The sequence below is a fragment of the Siniperca chuatsi genome, linkage group LG14 (assembly GCF_020085105.1).
Source record: "Siniperca chuatsi isolate FFG_IHB_CAS linkage group LG14, ASM2008510v1, whole genome shotgun sequence".
NCBI lineage: Eukaryota > Metazoa > Chordata > Actinopteri > Centrarchiformes > Sinipercidae > Siniperca > Siniperca chuatsi.
Window position 1 is genome coordinate 8,459,286 of NC_058055.1, and position 16,536 is coordinate 8,475,821.

Consider the following 16,536-nt stretch of genomic DNA (forward strand, 5'->3'; position numbering starts at 1 on the left):
CACAATATTTCAAGCATTGCAGAGATGTTAATGATCCAATGACCAGTTTAGTGACTTAAGGTCATATAGACTGACACTTAGAGGGAGGAGTTAAAGAGTTTGGGGCCACAGGCAGGAATGACTTCCTGTGGCGCTCTGTGGTGCTTTTTGTGGGGATGAGTCTTTCGCTGAAGGTACTCCTATGTTTGACCAGCACATCATGGAGAGGGTGGGAGACACTGTCCGAGATGGCATGTAGTTTGGCCAGCATCCTCCTCTCTGACACCACCGACAGCTCCAGAGCCCAGTTCCACCTCCACAATGTCACCGGCCTTACGGATCAGTTTGTTGAGCCTGTTAGCGTCCGCTACCCTCAACCTGCTGCCCCAGCATGCAACAGCATACAGGATAGCACTGGCCACCACAGACTCATAAAACACCAGCACAGCAGTTCCATGCCTGACTGGTGCTGAATCATCTCCTGAGGCACAACAGACATGTTAGTATTGATGAGGTCATTTCCCCCAATATCTGCCTCTGGCTCTACCCAGTTACCACACTTCAAAAAAGCAATACAATCATAGTGTTGCTGTGATTACATAACTGAGACACAGCAAATTGTTCTTCTCTGCCACTATGTGAATTACACTGATACTTTTACGGCTATAGGGAGGATTTAAACTGATGTTGTTGAACTACTTGTCTAACCATTTTGAAATTTAACAATTTAATGTTCACAAAGATGACAAGTAGTTTCTTTCACTTTGCTGGATATTCTCTGATATGGAACATAATATGTTGTCTGGCCTGTTTATGTTTTATTTTATAGACCCATTTGTCTTTGGCTCCAGGACTCATTGCAGTGCTGTTGCTGCAATATTGTTTGGCAGTACCACTTTTCAAAATTGGCAGGTCCATTTGCAGAGAACTGCAGAATCTCAGCAAAACTTTTAGGTCAATAATTTAGAGTTCTCTGCATAAGCAAGCAAGGCTGAAGCTTGTTAATCCCATGTACATTTTATATTATCTTCTCTGTGTTCTTTTCTGTATGATTTTTGTTCTGGTTAGTAAGTTTCATGAAAATGTCTCTTTGAAACTAATATATGATAGGATTTATATAAAGTAATCATTTATCATTACGCATGAAATTAAGTTTGACTTGATTTTGAGTTATGAGACATCTAGCTTCAGTTAATGGAAGGAGGTTATGTTTGACTGACACTAGACATTTTAGCTCACGCAGAAAACATTAGCTAGATTTATGATGCACAATCATTAACACATAGTATATCTGTCTTTGGGATGATTTCTGACAGCAAAGGCCCTGCAGAACAACTAAATGGCATATTCAAAAATACAAATTCTCCCATTATGTTAAAAGGTACTGCACCGATTTAGCATTGCACTCCTATAACATTGTCAGTCTCACGATGGACAGTTAAAACAAAACGGATGAAAATCAATGCAACAGAACCAGAGATATTGTCTTTCTTATTCCATGAATTCTTTTTCCTTGTCAAAACCTGGCGCCTACATTACCCACAGTGCAACTTGACTGCCGACAGTTCGGTCAGAGATACGGTTGTGTTATGCTAGTAGCAACTAATGTAGCCTTGAGCCGCAAACCTCAAGCAGAGACGAGGAGCAGGCTGCAGAGGTCTGGTAAGCTTGCCTCAAGTGACGTCACTTGAGGTAATTTATCAGATTTCCCACAGCTCTCTCTGGAGCCACAATAACACAATATACACGTTTTCACATATGCACTAGTACTCCTAAAGACCTGTAAACAGATTTTGATGTGTAAAATCGGTGGCATTTCACTTTGAGTTACATAATGTGTAAAGTGCATCTGAACATTTATTCAGATTTTTGGCCAATATCTGAACATTGCAGCTCTGTATGCATGCATGCATTGTTATCATTTCTAGTAAAAAACAAACATTCACTTACAGTAGTTAAATGTACCTTGGTGGCAAAACTGTGCTTCCTGCATGATGCAACAAGGCTGCCACAGATCCAAATTTCCCTCTACCATTGTTGCAAGAATTTCATTTTCAGTTGGTATTATTTCTTCTTAGAGGTATTTTAATTAAAGTCTTTAAGTATTTCCCCCTTAAAAGGCAATATCACAGTCTTTGCTTAGTTTACTGCTTAAATAAACTTTTAAGAACGTTTATACATTCCTTGCTCATAAGCTTTTATCCAAAATTCTCTAAATCTCATGTTCCCCTTGCATTCATAATTTATGAAAACTTCAGTGGAACCATCCACAATGTTTTGTTTAATGTTGATGTAGTTTGCTTTCTATATTCATGTGTCTGCGTCCACAAGGGTGTTCATGGGTTTGTGCATGTGCACATGAACATTTTGATTGTGACTCACGCTTCATTGCAGCCTTTTGTCATGTCATTGTTTTACTCAGAAACCTTTTATGACGTTCAGATTGTTTGGGGATTTGGAGACCATCAGCACAATTGGCGAAGGCATAATGAATGTTTCTCTATTTTCTCAAGTCAAGTGTACAAAGGGAAGTTGCATTCAGAATTAAACAAAGCTCTGGACGAATGAACAGATTTACAGACAAATAAACAGTCAGTAAATTCTGATTTATTTTTTGCATTTCAAAATTATTCCATTCAAAACCTTGTTTTTTACTGCACATGGAGGAGAAGCAGGTATGGGGAAAATTGAAGGGGAAATGTAACATCAACTGGAACTCATAGTGCATTAATCATAACAGTGCAAAGAGAACAGAATCCCATATGTAAAATTAGATAAATAAATCTGTGGCTGTGGTTAGCCATACATTTTAAGCAGGCATGATGACATCAAAATAACATTACCTGTCAAAAGTGAAATAAAGAATTCCTTATGGATGATACTAGCTGAAGGTCACAAAGATCAGGGGCAAATTCGAGTACAAAATGCTGCTTATAAGCTTTGACAATGTGCAGGAGAGTGGAACTCTACTGGGTAAGAGTCTAATTCAGAGTAATCTCATTCTATGGGTAGGATGGGAATAACAAGAGTCCTCTGCAAAGGCTTCTGCTGGTCACTTGTAACACAGGCTTATGGCTATTAAACAGCACGCAGGTATTGTTAAGAGGTCTACACTTGCTGGATTTTCCTGGGCAGCCATTTGAACAGGGTCTTGCACAGCTTTTTGCTTTTCACCTTTGACTTTGTTAAGTTCTTAATGATGACATTTCTGAGCAGGCTGAAGTTCAGGGGCTGGGATAGGTGCATGGAGAAAGCATGATTTCCTCTTGCTGAATGATTCAGAACCTCCAAGAAGCGTCTTTCCTGCTGCCTGAAGTCATACTCCACACTGGACAGACAGACATACAGCCCAAAATTACTAAAACCCAAAAATCTGAGAGCCAAACAAACACAAAATGTATAAAATTCAGCTCTTGTCAAAGAATGCAAATTAATGCTTATGTGTGTCAGATCTGCATTACCAGCTTACTTTTCTATGATGCTACAGTTCACTTTGCTTTGTGTGGTACTCCTCATGTGGGAAGCTCTGTGCTTGTCAGATTTCAAAGTGGTTGATTGGTTTGGGCAGGAAGACATTCCCCGGCAGGGTATCTTTATTTTTCTGAAGGTGCACACGTCTTGTTCGAATATCCTTATCTTCCACTTGGCCTTTAAGGACCAGATGCCAACACACACCAGTCAGCAAATCAACTTACATAACATCTTTTTGTCATGCAAAAGCGGTTTTGAAAATAAGTAGATCAAGAGGAATGTTTTGAATATTTCAAGATAAAGTCCATTTTAGGTTTTCCTTTGTAGAGCATGAGGCATTTTTTTCCAAAAGATGATGAGAAGACTTAGATTTCTTCTCTTAGCCTTTTTTCCGCATCCAGTATTTCTGGGACAATTGTTTTTCATTTTTATTTTTCCATTGCCTCTACCTGATGCAACATTTCAGCTAGTTTGTGCAAACCAAGACCAAAGTTGGAATTGTAGAGCTAACCACTATTGCGTGATAAGTCTTCATACACTACATCTTCAACAAAATTGGCAAGGTATATGTATTAAAAGCTTTTCTCAGACACACAGTCAAACAATATCCATCAATATCTTTCTTTAATTCAATGAAAATTGCAGTTTCACTTTTGAAACTGTGAAAATGTACCATACATGCACAAATCCAACAACCCTCTTTATTGTTATTGTCAAAAAGGCAGATTTAAACTGATCTGAAATTGAAACTATCTGTCTTAAAATTGCTGCAGGTGTGAAAATATCAAAATACAAAATGTCTCATTTTAAGATAAGGCCACTTTAGATAAATTCACCTGGCTCTTCCAGCTCACCTCATCGGCTAAAATATTGAATTTCTATATGAAATGAATATGAAATTAACAATACTAACAATGACTCCAGTAAAGTGATCATTATAAATCATAATAAATCAATCGGGCAGGCTACTTGGGCATGACTTGTTCCTCTTTGCTAGCTTGAATTTCAGAGAGTCCATCTCAATCTCCATGAATCTGCTGTGTGAATAGATTGAGTCACATGCAGTCAGAGCTTAAAGTTGTTGTTCCAAAAGATGTATGGTCTGCTCAGAGGAAAATGTAATCTCCCTATGTATTCTGAGTGAGAAACAAACGAGCAGTACAGAGCTTTTCATTTGGTAGGCTGCCCGTACAATAAGTCATTAATTTTCAGTGAAGTGAGCAGGCTGGCAGAGAACTGCCTGGCAACTGAAATGGCAAATGGGCTCAACCTTGTTGAATTGTGTCTCATGCACAAAGGAAACGTTAAATAAAACCTATATTTTGTATGTCCAAATGTTTAGTAAAGTAATTCTGAATTTACCGAAATCCATGTTATGCTACATTTGTTTTTTGTCATAGCAATACAAACACTCATCCCGTGTCGCTCTAAAACACTGATTTCATTTTAATTGTTTTCGTAATATCCTTTTGAAAATATCTCCTGAGGGAATGTTTTAAGCCTGGACACATTTTTAACTTTATCTAACTAAAGGCTTCCTGCCCCAGCCTACAATCAACACCAAGGAGCAACACGAAGCAATGTCATACTATAAATTCATGAGGTTCTGAAACTATTCTTTTATATTTGGGCAAGAGCTGAATTCTAGAGCTGCTCTGATCACTTATTACTTCAAAACTGCATGCAGGCAAAATTGCCAATTTCAGTATTATCTCACCTGTAGACAATACAAGCAGTCTTCTGGCAGGTTGAGCAGTTTTTGAGGTCCTGTCCAGTTTTGTAGCTTCGTCGACTAGGATAAAAGAAAGTAAATTAAATTGCATACAGTAAATAAGTTCAACTTCCAAAACTCTTATCCTTTCAGATTCACAATTTAATATTTCATAAATTAATAATTGCATTCTCAGTGCTGGCTCTGCAGGTAAATTCTGTGATGCTTTTAATTCATCATCCCTTAATTCCATTATATCTCCTCTCAACCTGGACGCATTGTTAAATTAACGGTCCGTGCTTGAACAAATTGCACCGTTTAAAACTATGAAACAAAAATCAAATAAACTCCCCGGGCTGGACGATCACACTTGAACCCTTAAAAGACGGGTAGAAAATCTGAACGTCAACGGAAGGTCAACAAGTCGAACAATCCAAAAAAGGCACAACCGGCCTCCCTGATATTAAATCCTGGATGTCCCAAAACTATGGAAGTTTTTATTGGACTTTATTATTTGTAACCCACAGAAGACAATCCACAAATGTGTACCATGATAAACAAATATCTCACTACCCACAAATATGTATTTTTTTATTTGTGATGTATAGTCATTTCAACGGAAATATAGAGCGATTTGCAAATATCCACAACTTACTCTGTAAATATGTATTTTAATTCCACATAAAAATTGTATAGATTTTACAATTGTAAATACTGTAGCTTCACCACAACAAATACATGTAAAGTGATATTTACGCATTTGTGAATCCATTTTTACATGTGAAAGAGGTTTTGCACATTTGCGGATTGCTTCCTGTCAGCTTGCGGGCCACGTGACATTTGTGACTTCCCTCCTATTTATTTGTGGAATTTTGTTCAATTCGTACTGCAGCAGATCTGTAAATAGGAATCTGTAAATTGAGGAGCAGTTACTAGCTACATCAGCAGGCGGCGAGATTCCCTCACATGAGCTGAAGGGGTTACAGTCTTTAAGCTGCTGGAAGAAGGCTGAACAAGAATCATCGTACAACAAGAAAAAACTAGCTAGCTTCTACCAGGAGGTGAAAGACAAGGTGGAGCATCTTTATTTAATTCAACGGTCGTGATTCAGCATCAGGTTCATCATTGTCATCTCCAGGTGAGTGTGCTGTGCTGCGCTTGCTTACTTACTGGCTAACGTTAATGTTAGCTAGCAGTGGCAGTGGTCTACGAGCTAGCTCATGTTAGATCATTTAGTTCGGGGCCCTGTTTCAGAAAGCGGGTTTAGTGAAAACTAAGGCAAACTCTGGGTTTTCAGTTCCAGAAAGAGAGGCAACTTAAGCTCTGATCAGTTACCATGGTAACTGAGTCTGTGAACCTAACCTGCTGGCTGGCTGTTTTCTTCAACAAACCCTGAACATGTTTTTGTGAATATGACTACACATCACAAAATAAAATACATGTAAGTGGGTAGTGAGATATTTGTGTATCATGGTACACATTTGTGGATTGTCTTCTGTGGGTTACAAACAATAAAGTCCAATAAAAACTTCCATACAAAACTTCCTTAAATTTAACGATGGTAAGTCTGAGGTCTTCCTGTTCGGTCCCCCAAGTTCCATGAGCTCATTTGCTGCTAATCTAAAGTTTATTATTAATATTATTATTAAATATTCTTTCCAATTATCCTCTCTGTCTGATATTCATTCAGACTGCTGTTGGCAGTGATGAGCTGCATAACATGCATTATGTCAGACATCAGTTGCTTATTAGGAGTTGGTTATTCTGAAACATGACCTCAGAGACAGTCACAACTTATTAGCACTCGGCAGTGGATGAGAATGATTGACAGAGACACATTGCCAGAAGGCGGTTTTAATTCCTGTTATTTGTCCCAGAGGAGTTATATGGCTAAATAAATCATGCCCTCTTGAAATGCCCAAGTAGGTTTCTGTCACACTCAGCCACACATTCACAGACCTGTTTGCAAACTTGTAACAATGTTAAGGCTTCACATCATCACGCTATTATTCCTGATTTATGGCACATTCATAGTGACCACAGAGCTAGCTTCATAACATCTTAACAGTATGTTCGCCTTCAAAAGGTATCTGTACAACTTGTTACATCATAGTGTATGTAATAAATGGTACAAATTGTTAAGGCTTTATTTCCAATGCGGATACTAGTTCAATGTCAGCAGAAAGTCAATGTTCAACTAAGTGTCACCTGACTATTTGCTGCATATAAATGAACTCTAGAACATCAGCTACATCTCTACAGATTATGTTCATATTGTAACTATTTTGCATTTACCAATTACATTTTGGAGAAAAACAATGTTGCACTGATTATATATACATTTTCTTCAGTGACCAAATATCTGACAAACATACACGGAAATCATTTGTCACTCTGTTATTTTACAACTAAATAGGGGTGTAAAACATAACTGATATCTGTGCTGCATCTGTTGATTAACAAATATGTCTTCCCTATACAATATGTCTTCAGGTGCAAGCTATAAGTAGGTATAAATGGCCTAGACCCTGGTTTTCTGTTGCAAATGGTTTGTTACTGCCATCACAACAAATAGTAGTTTCTCCACTGAACGATGAGTGAATGAATAATCATACATGTAATTACACAAACACACATGCAAAAGTGTTTTTAGATTGAAAAACAATGCCGTTTGCCAATGAATTACAAAGCCACTGAGGTTCCAGTAAATGCAAGTGATGACTCACTGGAAAGTCAAAGATCAGCACTGCGGGACAGCTTTTAAAGTAATTCCCTAGACCAAATTCTGGCAGCTATACCTGTATTGGAATGTAGAGTATATTAATAATTTACAAGTCATATCTGACCCTGCAGGTTTTGCATTATACTTAAACTATAAGTCATATGTTTAATAAGTATCATGGAATAATTCTGTAGCAATTCGATATGTAACACAAGTAAAACATTACACTACTTGTTACTGAGAGAAATCATTGCACCTACCCTACCACACTTACACCCACACATGCAGACACACACATTCACATCGTCTCACCCGCTGGTGGGAGTGTGGCATGTCTCCAGGTCATGGATAATGTTAAGCAGAGTAGTGATCCTGTCCTTGTTGGCTGCCAGACTGGCCTCCACACTCTCGAGCCTCTGCTGTAGGGCTGCTGATTTGCAGCACTGTGGGGAAGGAGGCAGCAACAGGGCTGCATCAGCCGGGTGGGAGTGAGCCAGGCCGGTGTCCTCTGGGCACGGCTGAGAGGGAGCAGGGCTAAACTTTGAATCCGGTCTGACGATTGCCTCTGCCTCGAAGGACTGGAGGCGGGTAAGGGATGCCAAGTGCATTGTTGATGACGGCAATATAGAATTACATTCAGGGCCTGTGTGCGTACTAAGCTCTCCCTTGCTGTTAAAAGGGACTGGTGCAGTGGAAGAAAGCTCTGGACTTGTGTGTGCTTGTGGTAGTGATGAAGTATCTGAATCATAGTTTTGGTGGACTGAAGATTCGGCGAAGGGGTCGACATGTGCACTGGTGTTTTCCAGTGAGGAAATTATGGGCTCACAGTTTGTTTGTGCTATGACAGAGGGTGTTGAGTAATTGGGATGCGTCTGCTTATCTGCATTGGATTTAAGCTTAATATTTGCATGCCTGACTGATATGCCCAAGGCAAACTGTTCTCTATTTGAATCCGTCTCCTGGGCTGTCTTTACTGGTGGGCGTGTCGCACCATGTCCCTCATGTTCTGTTTCTGTGTATCCTTGATAATGTGCAAGCTTTTGTTGTTCTGTGTTTATGCAACCCTGCAGACAAGAGCTGCTTGACTTAATTAGGGAAATGTAATTCTGAAGGTTAGTGACCTGTGATAGACTGGAATTTTCATGGTCTTTTGACTCATACACAACTAATTCATTGATTAGATTTCCATTGAAATTGTTTTTATCCATATACGATTCAGTGTTGGCAATAATGGTTGGTTTAGGATTTTGGGTGCTCGCATCACTGCCTCTGTTATGATGTTTTGACACATTTAGCAGCTCAGATAATGCAACTGGAGTTGTTGTGGAGTTGTTTTCCTGATTGGAAATAACACAGCATAAACCAGATTCATTATTGGTTTGAGTTCTGTTGTCTGTTGCTTGTGTGTGATTAGGCTCATTTGTGTGTGGTGCTTCATTGTCATAATGAAGTTCTTTGTTGTGTTGTGTTGTGTCTGCTGTTTGAAGTGACATTGTACCTGATACACAGACATCACTTTGGTTTTCTGTCAGTGCAGATGAGGAGGTGGTGGCTGTGGGATTGTTTGAGTTCCTGAGGACTATATTTTTGTATAGAGTACTGTTCCATGTAGATGTGGAACTGGGTGCTGCACTTAAAGGTAACCTAGCTCTTGATTTTAGGGGTTTTGTTGCAGTAGGTGTTATGGTGGTATGCGTAATTTGATCTGAATTAGAGCTATGATTCAAAGTACTTTGTGGGACAGCAGTGCTGGGATGTGGATGCGGTGTAGTTGTGTGTGGTTTATTAGCAAAAGTGAGGAATCCAGTTGAGTTCTTTACAGTGTTAATAATAGACGCTTTAAATGGTGATTTGCTGTCGACGTTTGAGGATGGCTTTGCTTGTGGTTTATGACCTGGATTGGGTGGACTTGCAGGTGAAGGTTGTGCAGTTGTTTCCGGTTTATGAATGGGATCTAATGCATTGGATGCCAGTGATAAGGCGGGACATTTAGAGATTGTTTGTGGGCTATCATTTGCATTTGTTGCTTTGTTTCCTCGTGCTGTATGTGTTGAGTGCAGGGTTTCATGTTCAGCATTAGCAACTTTAGCGGGTATGCTTTCATTGGACATCAGTGCAGTATAAAAAGTTGTGGTTGTTTTGTGTGTGTTAATAATGGATGTGTTTCCAGGTCCCGCGGCTGTAGTGTACAAATGAGAAGGTGGAGTATTTTCAGGTGTAGCATGTACAGATACACATACATTCTGAGGCACATTATGTTGTGTAGAGTTGTGTTGGGATATTTTGAGGTGCTTAGGATAAGTGTGTGAATGTGGGTTGTTTGATTTGGTAGCTGTGGCCATTTGTGGAGTCATCGGGAGATTTGTTGGTCGGGGGATCTGACTGTCCTGTGATGGTTTCAAGAAAGATTTTATACTGGCATCATCTTGTCTTGTTTCAATAGTTGCTTTAGTGACAGTGATGGTTTTAGCATGTAAGATGGTTGTGGGTTGGATGGATTTTACATCACTAGCAGCATGTGTCTGTGACAAAGTGACCAAATTGCCCCTAGAGTGCACTGGGCATGCTGGGTGTGGGTTTTTTCCATACTTTAGTTCTTCACTAACATATAACAGTTGTGGATTGACTGTAGTTTGTGTCCTTTTGTCTATGTTTGTGATGTTCTCTGAGATTTCATGATGGCTTGGCTTAAGGTTTTTCTCAATAGGGGGCATCTGGAAATGCGTGGTAGTCGAGAGCGAGTTGAGGGCTGACTTTAATGGTTTCTCTCCAAGACAAGCATCAACAGTAGGGCTTTTCTCCCCCATAGTGGCAACTACGGTGGTTTCAGACTGTCTCCCACCGCAATGGCTGCATATTTTTTGTGGCATACCGAAAGGTCGGGCAGCAGATAACAGCAGTGTCTTCCCACACTGCTCTGCATAATGCCTTTGCAGTGTGGTTTGGTCTCTTCCATCAGAGGTTGCACTCTTTACAGTCTCTGCTTCATCATTATCAATGCTAATTCCACCGATCGCCTCTGAATCAACCACGCTGCCGTTGGTGTAACGGGCAGCAGATTTCAATTTAGGCCTGACATTGGTTACATTGCCTGCAATGTGTGGGTTGGTCTTGATTGCCCTGGCATAGCAATAAGTCTCACTCTGACTGCAGGTCACATCCTTAGAGGCCTCACCTCCAAGTGCTTTGAAAGTCACTTCCTTTTTGGTCTTGGATTCCCCACTTTTCTGTTTTAAAATAGCCTTTTTATCCTTGTCACTCTTTGTTAGCAGTAATATCTCCTTGTACTCCGTTTCCTTGGTAATATAGCTGTTGGATGTTTGAGTAATGTTATCTGATGGTGTAGAGAGTGTATCAGTTAGCGGTACCCTGTGCTGGGTAGGTGGTCTGCTTATCCTCGGGGACGTCTGAACACCAACGTTGCACTGAGGTCCCCACGTCTGCAGCAGGGCTCCTCCAGTTCTGTCTCCTCCTGTTGTCCTCCAACCACGCACTCCAACCAGGGCAGGGACACCTAAAACTGGAACCGGAGTTGTCAGATCAGCCGCTCGTCTCCCCATCCCTTGTCTGACTGACTCAAAAGTCTGATAATTCAAGAGAGCGGCAGTGTTTCCACACCATTAGATCCGTCTAAAAGTAAGAGAGGAACAAGTTTACAGTGAGAGGCATTTGAGATGGTGCTGTGAAAGAAATCCATGAGTAAGCAGGACAAGTTGAAACAATGCACAGAGCTAGAACTGAGACAAGGAACTGCTTCAATACTGCAGAAATTAAGGATTACTAGAGTTGTCAAAAATCAATTGCAGATTTAAGATAAGACAGAAAGAATTATGTTCTCACTTTTCTGACATACAGTGGTTTGACTGGAAATCAAATAGGAATGGCAATCTGTCAATGCTGATAATAAGGGGAGGCTGATGCTGTGAAAACAAGTGTTCTATATTAGCATTTCAAACATCCCGCACAGATCCCCTCTCAAAAAAAGGAATTTATTTGTGGAATAAAATTCAAAACATAGCTCCTGTGGTGAACTCTCTCACCTCTCTCATTGTTTGTCATAGCAAGCAGCTTCCACTCTATTGTCCTCCACATTCAGCTCACCTTGGAAAGAGGCCATAATGTATACACCTATGCTACAGTATAGACTTCATTAAGCTTTGTGTGCATTTAACTGGAACACCCTTTAACAGAGGTGGCATTTTGTGCGTGTGCATGTGTCCATGCCACCCATGAATTCACATGTGCCAGTTTTCTTGTGTGTGCAGGAGGTCATTTTAATAATTTACGCAACAGCAGGCGTTTGATTAATATACACTAGAAATACAGATTGTGAATGTGTGTGTTTGTACTTGCAAGCGTTGATTTATGGCATACATTTCATGCAAAGACATTCTGACAAGGCTCCCTTCAATTGCCTCTATCCTCCCCAACAGCTTTCATCCAGGGATGTCAAAATTGCAAAAAGAACATTTAGTCATCTATTATTTTGGTTGTCGTGTCATCTAATGTTACTTTAGCTCAGTCAAGTGACCTATGTCTGTTGTCACCGTCTAACGCTAAGTGACAACTGTCCTGCCCTGTTAATACACCATTAAATCCCCCTTTGCGGAGGAAAAAAAGATACATCTTCTTGCAATGCCACACACTTTTTGAATTATCAGAACTAAAGAAAATAGCTGTTTCTGGCTTCAGCAGAATTGCTACCTAATGTGTCTTTGTGATTCTGTATAGCAGGCATACCTGAGTGTTTATTTGATCTTGCTGCAAGATGTCTTGATTTTTTTGGTCCAAATGTCAGGAGCTAGTTTTCCGCTTTCTGTTTTATGTCCTCATAGGTCCTCATCGTTTGGAGTGACTTTGTCTTCATATTTAAAATCCCTTGGTAGCAGAATTCAAACTCAAGGGAGTCTGCAGGCAGTCAGTTCTGCAAAGCAGTGCTGTTTAATGAGCCCTCTTTTCTAATGCTCAGATTCTGAACTAATCTACCTTTTATTGATCAGGAATAAAGGCAAGCTGTGTCCTCATTGTGTCCCCTTCTCCTCTTGTTTTGGTCCTGCTGCTCCATGCTCACTCCATAATCCCAACATAGCACTATGCTACAGTATGCTGCCCTCCAACACACTCTGTCCTACTATGTCTTGCCTTTTTACCTCCTCCTCCTCCACTCTCTCTCTCTCTCTCTCTCTCTCTCTTTCACCCCCTCTCCCTTATTTCTGCCACTACCCTCCTTCCCAGCATTCATGTATCCTGATCTACAGCTGGGTGGAGAAAGAAAAAGAGAGCGAGGGGAGAGAGAGAGGAAGTGACTTGCATCAGTGGGGTAGGGACTGTGTGTAAATTACCATGCAAGTTAAAAAGCAAGAAAATGCAACAATTTTAAAACAAATGTAAATATAAACAAAGCTGTAGTAGTCTGAGGAGGCAATAGAAAAAAATAACAGTGAGAAAATAATTGTACCCCAACTCTGTGCAGTATTTTTAAACATGACCAATTACAGTATCTCAAGACTATTGATGCCATCAGATCATATTCATTTCAAATGGGTATGTACTATCTGGAAATACTTTACTGGCAGTGGCTCAGTTGGTGAGATTTACATGCAAATTGCTTTTATTTGATCTGTTCTCTCCTCTTCTTAAGTAAAACACTTGCATTTGTACCAGTACCAAGGAAATCACTCTCATACTGTTGCATATTATCTGGACAGACATGAAACTGGTTTCATTGTATACAGGACTAGACAGGCAGATATATGTATGCCATTGATGATAAGGGCAACTTTAAATTAAGTGAAACAAATGAATTAGCCTAGCTCTGTGCATAAAACCTAAACATTTCAATCAAAAATAATTACCAGCAAAGAAGATCCAATTTTATGCAAAAATATATTATTTTCACACAGTATTTCCAAAAGTAAATGGCCTGCAGTGCATGGAAAATTCAGTTACCCATTTTGTGACTCTAGGACAATATAATGTATGCAGTCAGTAATCACGGCACTCTTGATTAGAGTCGTCAGAAGTGAAAGTACAGCCCTACCAAACTGTCTCACAGTAAGCTTTGTCACACTGAATTCTTGTTCTGTGCTTTAACAGCAATAATAGTGGAGTCTGTTTGAGAACTCATGTAAAAATAACAATCAGGACTAATTAACGCAAAGTTAGTGAAAGTCATTTCAAACTTGATCAAAAACTGCCCTGTTTTCACTTATTTTGAAATCCCACACCAAGCCACTGTATGACAGCTATTATGACATTTTTTTGGATTTATTGAACCCACTTACAGTATTAATCAACAACATAGTTTGGAGTTGTTTCAGTTTAATTAGAGTAACCCTTCTGCCTCAGATTAAAGGGACTGGAGAACCAAATCTGTTCAAAATGGAAATCTGGCTGTTAAAGAGAAATGTAAGCAAATAGAGAAGGACATAGACAAAATATTCACCCATTTAAAGTATTTAATATCAGTAAATGCCACAATGTTATATGACACACTCACATTCAGCCTTTGCGTCTTTGTGACATACTATAAAGGTTGGTAACTTTACCATTTCACAATTATCTGTACTACCTTTCTGGCAACTGGTAATGTACACTCCAGTTGTCTTAGGCTATATACATGCCCATGCTCATTCTAATATTACTTGCTCTACTTTAGTCTACTCTACTCCAGAAACCCAAAAGCTCTGTTTTCTACTTAAATGTTTAGTGGGGTATATTCAGGTTAGATTACTTCAACTGAAACACTGCGGAATTAGCATTTTTCAAGACTCCTATAGACTTAGCTACAGATATTATACAGTAGGAAGAAGGTGGGGACCTCTTTATGTTCTTGTGGTTTATTATAGTAGACAAAATAAATATTTATAGCATTTCCAAATAATTTGTTATAAAAGAGGATCTTCTCAAATAGCAGGTGGTTTACAGAATGTGACAGTAGTTAACAGTAATTAATAACATTTACTGTTACTGCGTTGAAATAGGTTCATACTTTAGGATGCATGAGTGTGCTGCGTTCAGTAGATTGCACTCATATTCCATCACTGCAGCCCTGGGGAACATGAGGCTGACTTTGTGAATAGAAAATCGTTCCATAGCCTTAAGGTGATTACACAATATTGTATCAGTGAAAATGCCTACTGTGCCTTAATAATATGGCACAACAGTTTTACTGTCACCGTAAGAGTTTTGTGTGTTTTGCATTTACTCATCCTAATAGTTTGTTCTTTAGAGAAGTGTATAAATGTTAGTAATATTTCCTTTATTTCTCAATTTCTTCTTCATCTGATCCTAGTTCACAAATGTATTGTATCATCAGTTACAGTAGTGAGTCCTTATAGGGCTGACTTTAGTCCAGGTGAATTTAATAACACCAGATTACAGGTTAGACTTCAGTCAAAGCTAGTGTGCTTGCAAGATAACATCAGGTTTCTAAAATTTGTTTTCTGTGATGATGCAAGATCAGAGAGGTTTCTTGTGGTACCAAAATAGTAATAGTATAATATACTATATACATGCAGGATTTTACATTTATTTTAAGCTGCATTTAAAAAAATGGCCACTAAGGGGCAGATGGACATCAGACATATACTCAACAAAGCTTTTTAGTACAATTTTAGTTTGGAGTTTGAGTTACTTTTGAAAACAGGGAATAGTGGATAGTGGATAACATCATTTTGATTTAAAAAATATGTACAAAATGTCCTGTATATTTGTTTTTTACATTTTCATTCATGTATTTAATTTTCAAGACCATTGCCCCTCTGAAAAGTCTTGTAGAAAGTCTTGTAGAAAGCATAGAGGGTAAAGAAAGTAAAGAAGAAAAATAATACTAAGCCACTATATCTGCCTGATGTGAGAGGTAGAGCCTGTGACTATCTATTTATTGCCACTCACTGCCCCATTTCTTTATGCCATCCTTGAACATAAGGTTAAGGTAAATAATAACTTACTGTACATTGTAATTCTAAAGCTATACAAAATAGAATGTGAAATTATGAGTTTGTTTCACCCAAATAAAATATAATATATACATTTATTCTGTGGGTCATTGTTACTGAATATTCTTTCTTCATACACACAAACAAATAAAGGGGGATGCCATTTTCCTGTGTTACAGAATATGAACAATGTGGGTCAGTTGCCAGTCTTAGCTTTCATCAGTAGGTGTCAGTATTGCTGGAGAGATGAAACCTCTTGGATGAGGGAGGGAGGTGTGAGTGAATGAAGTCTACAGACAGATGAAGCCTATGGCACAGGCATTGACAGACTCCTTCTTCCTAGACAACATTAAAAATGCGAACTCTTTGTTCAAATGGAGGAAAAGATTACGTTACCATGTTAACCAGTATCCAACCCTCTGTTGTATCCTTGAATCTCTGCCAGTTTCAAATGTGCTGATATGTTGCTGACCCTTCACCTTGAGCTCAGTGGAGAATTCCAAGCACAAAAGGTTTTTATAAATTAATGTCAGATTTTTGTATTATTGTTAGTTCCATTGATTTTTTCTCCACAGCCATAAGGTCAGCTGCTTGGATTCCTTTCCCTTGTTACCATCTTGTGGAGGTGGGCATGGTTAAGCAGTCAGCTGCAGAGAGAGAGAGGTGGGTGAGTGGCTCAGGTGAGCAGTGCCAGGGGAGCTAATTGACACAGC

The 16,536-nt window shown here is 39.3% G+C and overlaps 1 protein-coding gene across 8 annotated transcripts; it reads right to left on the minus strand.

The window, feature by feature from the left end:
• Positions 1 to 2,564: 2,564 nt before the first annotated feature.
• Positions 2,565 to 16,525, minus strand: LOC122888571 (mucin-5AC-like). Of its 8 annotated transcripts, none has more exons than XM_044223189.1 (5): positions 16,220 to 16,525; positions 11,502 to 11,513; positions 8,196 to 11,403; positions 5,168 to 5,242; positions 2,565 to 3,307 (listed from the first exon to the last, which is right to left on the minus strand). In XM_044223189.1, exons 3-5 carry the CDS (start codon positions 10,751 to 10,753, stop codon positions 3,088 to 3,090), a joined length of 2,853 nt encoding a protein of 950 aa, XP_044079124.1. In that variant the 5' UTR covers positions 10,754 to 11,403; positions 11,502 to 11,513; positions 16,220 to 16,525; the 3' UTR covers positions 2,565 to 3,087. The 8 variants fall into 8 exon arrangements, 7 of the variants coding, with proteins under 7 accessions (XP_044079124.1, XP_044079126.1, XP_044079127.1 ...); XM_044223191.1 differs by adding an exon at positions 3,449 to 3,627 and having other exon boundaries at positions 11,252 to 11,513; XM_044223192.1 differs by adding an exon at positions 3,449 to 3,627 and having other exon boundaries at positions 8,196 to 11,513.
• Positions 16,526 to 16,536: the final 11 nt, after the last annotated feature.